A 7,467-nucleotide genomic window follows, 5' to 3' on the forward strand; every position below is an offset into this window, starting at 1 on the left:
ATTAGCGGTGAGCCATAATTATAATAATGCTTAAAATGTCACTTGCTAAGTGCTGAATCTATTTGAACTTCAGTTTTTAGGTGGAATTACTGAAATAAATAAACCTTTTGATTAACCGTATTTAGATACACCTGCAGCCATGAGCGCCAAACACAGTGAAAGTATAACTGGTCTAATTTATTATTTGCCTGCAAAGTGTTGATGCTTTTCGCTTGAAATGCACCCAATATTACATCTGAGAAGTACCTTTGCAACTGTTAAGAAGATTGCTATTCCATTTACCGTTTACCTCCAATCCAAACACACAGGCTAATGTCCGACATACCCAGGGGATTTGTAAGACAACAGCTAGGAGAGCACTGGTTCCTGAGGAATTACATACACAGTGGAGCGGCTGCAGCCTATAAGGTCATGTGTCTTTTTCTGACAAGCCAAGGTCCAGGCACTCTGATGTGCAAGTGAGTTTAATGGCCAAACGTAAATCCTCCCCTGAAGCCTCCTCACCTCTCACACACTCTTTCCCTCTAACAACACAGGTTGCCCACCACTCCGAACCCCCTATCTCCCATCTCATATGACCCGTCACGCCTGCCTCCTGGCCGACTCACAGTCTACAAGCAGCCACTCTAAAATTCATTGGCTGCTGACTGACCAGCTAGGCTGTAATACTACAGCAGCCATGAGAGCCTATTGATCCGCGGGCACAAACTTGCGCATGCAAACAGACGCAAGGACTCAGCGTGGGGGCGATGACATCTGAAGATATCACGAGATTTCTTGCGCCAGCATGTGTTCACCTGTACATAAAATAAAGGCTGAATGAATATCGGCGCCTCGGCTTTCAATGAAGGGGTGTGGCAGCGGAGAGGAGACACAGACAGACTCCCATCATCAGCGTTTACCCAACACAAGCGGGCGTGCGTTGCATTTGATGCTCTCTCCAGCACACTCGTCGTGAAATCACAGACGCTAGTTTGGTGGGGAATCGCAACCAAAGCGTGGGAACCCACGCTGGACTGAGAGATACGTTGGGCGCTGCAGAATACAGGCGCGTCCCTACAAGTTCAATAAAGTGCGATGCTAAGCAAACGAGAAACGCGCCTTGCGTGGGTCGTCAGTTTAAATAAGCCGTAGGGTTAAAAATGAAAACAAACAAAAAAAGTTAGAAACAGTTGGCTTTGGCATTTAGTGGAAGCTTTGACTGACATGGAAACATGGCGGAGGCTGGCTTCTCTCTGGCCAGTGTGGTGTAATTCATGTTACCAGCCTATCCGTGAACTCTCCACGCTTCCGAGTCCTGCACACCCGCCGCAATTCGCAGGCTGGAGAGCTGCGGCTTCTGGAGCAGGATAATTGTTATATTTAAATGCCCGCAAACTCACCAGGCGAGCCTCAGCTGTAGCAGCCCCGTGGCTTGTAAACTCCCCGCAAAAACCAAGCGAAAAAAAATGAAGACAGCGAACAAGTTGTTTCATATGAGAATTAACAGTAGAATTGGAAAAAAAAATATCCACAGCGTAAAGCGGGACAGTCACGCACTAACACAGACTCACATGCATGCTGGGATACACGCTGGGCGCTGTTTGAATATTATAAAGAGAGGAGGTCACCCAGATCTGCGGGGGAGATGGGCTCCACAATAAGCCGATTACAGGATTGGAGTATAGACCTACCTTCAGATGCGCTGCTGGGGCATTTCAAGAGACAAGACGCGCATAAACCAGCAGCCGGCCAGCCTGCAGTCCCGCTGCTTAGCACCGAGATATCCTGCACGTTGAGAGAAATTTCCAAGTGGCTCCGGACGGTGTGCTGTGTGTGTATGTGAGGGAGGGAGAGAGAGAGAGAGCGGCGAAGCGACAGTGTTGTTAGATGTGCGTGGATGTGTGTAAATGGGGAGTGGGGCAAAGAGGAAATGCGTCATTATAACTGGCCAGTACGTTTTGTAGTCCGTCGGCTCGGATGCGCAACCCTTGGAACTACACAATGGGTCAGAATAAATCATGCATGGGTATCTTAATAAATTCAGATACTATTGAAGAGTTATTTTTTTTAAAGGAATTCAATTTAAAACGTGAAACTAGTACACAGAGCGTTATATAGTTCAAATGTTTATTTCCACTCATTTTGATTAATACAGCGAGAAGTTGTGAAAACTAAAATTTCAGTTACTTTGCGTCTGCTAAAGAAGCTGGCGGTTCACAGAGTGCTTTATCCAAGCACATAAAAGGAAAGTTAAGTGGAAGGAAAAACGTTTGTAGGGAAAAGGAAGGTGGACGTGCAACAGGAATGACTGCAGCTTTAGGTGGAATTTTAATCCGAAGGCCATTCAAGAGTTTGGAGAAGATAACCAGGAGCATACGGTGACTAGAGTCTGTGCTTCAAGATCCACCACACATGGACGTATCCAGGACAGCTTATACAGTTACATCCCTTTACATCTGAACTGTCTTACCTGCACTGATGAGAAAGACAGGGTGGTCCTTAGTCATTTCAGATGACAGTGAAGTATGCATTTCAGATATCAAGACTGACGAGTCCAGAGGAAAAGGTGAAGGCACAAATTCAAGTTTCTTGAGGTTCTAGTGAAGTTTCAAGCACTTCATGTTCATCCTCTGTTGAGAAGCTTTATGGAGATGCTGATTTTATTTTCCAGCAGAATGCTGGAAAAAGCACAAGTTCTCTCAATAATGATCATGGTATCTCTGTATATACCATGCTATATCAACATATTTTTCAGCAACCTGGTGTTTTTAAAAAAACATATTTGATCTTACTGAGATGGACAACTAATACATAATGAATAATTTGTTCCATAACAGCTCTACTTTCTCCTTCATTAAAATATGTGTAATATCAGTTTTGGCTTTCTGTTCTCTGCGGGAGACATTTTAAGATTTTATTGATTGTCCTTTAAGCCTTGCATAGACGTATTGCTATTTATTTAAAGAAATGCTGAACTTGTATGCTCAGCTGTAGCTAAGCTCATTCTGTGAAACAACTTCTAATCAAAAAAATATATATCTACTTCATTTTCTTTCATAACTCCCATTTAGTTGTAGCAAATGGAAGTCAAAATTTAGCTTGTTCTATTTTGGAATAGTCTATATTAACCCTTTTCTGTTTATTCTATCTGGAATTTTTCACCTTTGTTTATTCATCCCTTGGTAGATTGCTTTATTATGTTTCCTTTTTTATGTGAAAAGTGTGTCTACGAAAGTCTCATAAAAAGCACTTATTGAGGTGCACTGTTCTGCTTTTATTGAAACTGTACATTTTCACTGTGGCTTTATCTATTTAAAATAAAACAGTATTTTCTACACTGTAGTTAAACTTGCATCTAAATATCATAGTTTCTGCACCTTTTTAAAGAAAGTCGCTCAGTCTGTCAACTAGGTCTAGGAAGCTGCTTAGATTAGCATGTTCCTGCTTAACCAAAGTGTTATTTTTCTGTTAAAAACATATCTAGCTGCAACATATTAAGTTGTTCTCTTGTATGTATTTAATCTCCAGAGCCACAAAGTAGTCAACACTCCAGCTGATAACTGACTCTATTCAGCAAGTGAGGCTAACCGGGCAACTGGAAGTGTGATACATGATGTGCATGTGTTTCTCACTTTAATAATACTTTACTTTAGCTGAGCTCAGTTAAAAATATAAGCTGAGGGATTGGTAGCAGTTGCTCCACGTGCTATAATTGGAGACTGGGTCTGTGTTGTCAGGGTACAGTTGGATAAAAACACGATCCTAAATGAGGAGGGGTCAAAGCTTGGGGATGTTGACCCCTGGCTGGAGGAGGATAACTACAGCTAAATACCAGACATTCTGATACAAGCCTCTTGTTACTTAAAGTTAACACTGTCTGCCTAACACTGATATTAGTCTGCTGCTATAATCTCTACACAGTCACAAGCATTCAAGCAATTCACTGCAATTTGTTTTTCATAACTCCCATTTAGTTGTAGCAAATGGAAGTCAAAATTTAGCTTGTTCTATTTTGGAATAGTCTATATTAAAAAATATATATTTTGTCCATTTAAAATAACATGTAAAAAGATGTCGCAACATCTCTAGACGCTCCAGATACTGTCTGAAGCTGACAACTTTCCCTAAAACTGATCATAAACTGGTTCGCAAGAGAATCATGAAAAAAGTGAACTACTAAGGGCCAAGTAAAAATCAGATAAATGTCGCCATCGTGTGGTTAAAAGTATGCAATACGGGGTGCATAATTTTTTTCCTCCAAGTAGAAAGATACCAAAACATTTATACGAACTTAAATTTTTAAAAAATCATATTTTTATTTAAGCAAGAAAATAATGCTGACAGTTCTAGTCAGGCAAGAAATACAACAATTTTCATTGTGATTCAGAATTCCTAAAGATCTCTTTGTTTAAAGAAACAAATGTGAAAACCAAACTTTATAACCGTACAGTAGAATAAATATATAATACAAAAAGGGTTTCTGCACATTTTGTTTCAAAATTCCATATTTCTACAGACTTTCATTTTTTCAGAATTTTCCGTTTTTGTTAGCCCAGTGAAAGTAGAAAGATCAGATTTAGACAATGTGAAAATGCAACAACAAATTCACTCCAGAAAAGATGTCTTGTATTTGTACAAGGATCTACAGAATATGCACATAGAATTTAATGAAAAGATATTATAAAACCCTAACAATTGTTGACCATGTACAAAACGGTAACCTTCTTTTGCATCTACTCAGCTAACATTTTTGTAAATTCAATGACTGCTTTAATTTAAAAATAGCTTTTTATTTTGATTACAGCAGCATTGTCCAAACTTTTTGCACCTTGGATCCAAAACTGGCAAGTTGAACGAACTCAGTGGTCATATTTTTTATTTGTCCAACTAAACCAGAAAATCAGAATTTGTTACTTTTCATTGCTTTGCAATAAATTAAAAATGCAATACTTTTAATCAAAGCAGAAAAGAACACATTATTGTAGGTCTGAAAAAGTCTCGTAAAAATAAAAGCGGTGTAGTTTCCTGCCACTCTTGAACCGTGGATGGGGGTCACAAAAAAATCAAAGACAGCAATTTGCACACCCCTGAATTAGAATTGAAATGTTTCTAACAATAATAATAATAACAGAAATATGACGGATAAACCAGCAATACAGCATTTTCTTCATCATTCACGTGTTATACAATCAGTTTTTCTCATTGCTGTACATTAATTATCTCCCAACATGTGAATCATTTGCTCTGTGTTTTCCACTTTAGCTTTCGGCTCCTGGATCTCGGATTTCATCCCCGGCAAACTGGTCTTTCTTCGAGCTGCCGTCTCGATGTTCTGCACCAGCTCCACGTCCCAGGGGTGCGTGACGAAACTGAGCACCTCCCCGTCCTCCACCCCTCCCGCTCTCCCCACTCTCCCTGCTCGGTGGATGTAGTCCGTGTGGGACTCAGGGAAGTCGTAGTTGACAACCAAGCGCACTCTGGAAGTGTCCAGGCCACGTGAAGCTATGTCTGTGCATATTAGGACATTCACAGCGCCCTTCTGGAAGGAGTGAAAGATTCCCGTCCGCACCACAGCAGGCATCTCCCCCTGCAGGCGAGCGTGCTGGACCTTCATCTCCTCCAGTGAGTAGCCCAGCCAGTTAACGGTGGAGGACTTGTTGCAGAACACCAGAGCAGCACCTCCTCCTTTTTCATGCTGGAGCTTAGTCAGGTATTGGTAAAGCTCCAGGACTTTGTCGGCACCCTTTACCTTCAGGAAGGTCTGCTTGACGTGGGGCATGAGATAGTGCAGCATCTTGCTCTTAATTGTAACAATTTTGCCCAGGTCTGTCACCTTGCTGAGAATTTCTCCGACCCCATCTGGGAAGGTCGCTCCGATCAGGAGCAGCTGGGTTTTATGGCCCAGGCCTCGTGTCTCCTTGGGATTGCTCGCAATGTTTGTATGAGATAAAATTTCCGAAAGTAAATCAGAGAAGCTGGGGTCAAACATGGTGTCGGCCTCGTCCACAACCAAGAAGTTCAGCTCGCTCAAATCCAAGCAGTTTCTACGCAGGCCTTTAACCAGGGCACCTGGTGTGGCCACTAAGATATCTGGATGATTCCTTTTAAAGACTGTCTTGATGTGACCAACACCTCGTCCTCCACCCACAGTACTAGTACGCAAACCCAACGGCATACACAGAGTCCTGGACACAGCCGCCACCTGCTCAGCCAGCTCCCTGGATGGAACCACAACCACGGCTCGGATCCTGTCCGTCGTTTGGTCTTGCGTGTTTTCCTGCAGCCTGTGAACAACAGGCAGCAGGTAGCTCAGGGTCTTCCCACTGCCTGTTTCTGCAGCACACAGGATGTTGTGACCTCTCATGACCTTTGGAATGGTCTGAAGCTGGACAATAGTGGGGTGCGTGATCTCGACTCTCTCCAAAGTTTCAACCAGCTCCTTGCAGATGTGAAGATTCTGAAAGGTTGTGGGTGATTTCTGCTCGGTGTCCCCACTCTGGCTGGCTGCAATAAAAGGAGCCACTTCTTTGATGTTGTTGATGGTGAAGTAGTCACCAAATGACTTATTGTGTTTCCATCCCTTGGAGCAGAGGACGGGCTGCTCGAACTTCCCCGCGGTGAACCCGGCAGACTGGTTCAGAGAAGGGTTCCTGCTCTGGATCAGCAACTTGCCCGCTTTGACGGTGCTGATCTTGGGTTTGCCTCGGGCTTGCTTCACGTTTTCCACGCGCTTTAGCAAGTAGCGTGGGACGCGGACGATCACCGTGTCCTCTGGGTTCGGCTCGGTTTGACAAAAATGAGCCTGTGTCGCTGAGAAATGATGGCTTAAAGACGCCGTGAGTAGCTCAGAGCGGAACAGCCTGCCTGATCCGAGGGCTTTTAATGCTCCTGAGGCAACCCGGGCGACCTTCAAAGTCTGCATTATGAGGCCGGACTACGTCCCGCAATCATCCGGCTGTAACTTGTCAAGAAGGAAACCACAAACCTGACGATGGTAAGCCGGTTAGACGCGCTGAAGATCGGCGATAGCCTTCAAAACTCTTTAAAAACACCGTTGCGCTATTAGCATTCTAGCAACCGAGGAGCGCCATGCTGCCTTGGTAAGCACTGATGACGTCAATGTCGGGGTTTGATGACGTTTTCAAAACACATGGCACACTAAATGGTGGTGGGATGTATCATTAAATTTTTATTTTAACCCTATGCGGTTTTCTGAGACAAATTTGGAAAGGATTTGTTTTCATCATGTTCTGAAAAAATAATTAAAATAACATTACAACTCTAAAAATGTCTTTCCAAGAGCTTTTTATCGTCAAAGATAAGTTTTGTCAAAAATCTTTGGTCAAATATTGACTATCTCTTCCCACGATTGTTCTTCTTGATCAAGCATAAATAAATAAATAAAAAAACATTTCATCTCAACTTTCCAAAGGTACTTTCCTTCACAAACATATTAAATTGAGGTGCATCAGACTTATAGGGTTT

General features: G+C 42.7%; 2 protein-coding genes across 3 annotated transcripts in view; both read right to left on the minus strand.

Annotated features, from left to right (window-relative positions):
• The window catches only part of LOC102218259 (talin-2), an 84,012-nt gene extending 82,134 nt beyond the window's left edge, over nt 1–1,878 (minus strand). For both annotated transcript variants that reach the window (XM_023332081.1, XM_023332080.1), the window contains exon 1: nt 1,674–1,878. The gene's annotated coding sequence lies outside the window, so the exon portion shown is untranslated. The remainder of the gene's footprint in view (nt 1–1,673) is intronic.
• Nucleotides 1,879–4,313: 2,435 nt separating this feature from the next.
• Nucleotides 4,314–7,095, minus strand: ddx28 (DEAD-box helicase 28). The gene has a single exon (XM_005796205.2). The coding sequence runs from the start codon at nt 6,902–6,904 to the stop codon at nt 5,195–5,197; it is 1,710 nt and encodes a 569-aa protein (XP_005796262.1). The 5' UTR covers nt 6,905–7,095; the 3' UTR covers nt 4,314–5,194.
• Between the last annotated feature and the right edge of the window lie 372 nt (nt 7,096–7,467).

This window comes from Xiphophorus maculatus, chromosome 4 (assembly GCF_002775205.1).
Source record: "Xiphophorus maculatus strain JP 163 A chromosome 4, X_maculatus-5.0-male, whole genome shotgun sequence".
Lineage (NCBI taxonomy): Eukaryota > Metazoa > Chordata > Actinopteri > Cyprinodontiformes > Poeciliidae > Xiphophorus > Xiphophorus maculatus.

What these genes read in the sequence shown, in the direction of transcription:
- ddx28 (XM_005796205.2), bottom strand. Translation starts at nt 6,904, where the DNA reads ATGCAGACTTTGAAGGTCGCCCGGGTTGCCTCAGGAGCATTAAAAGCC.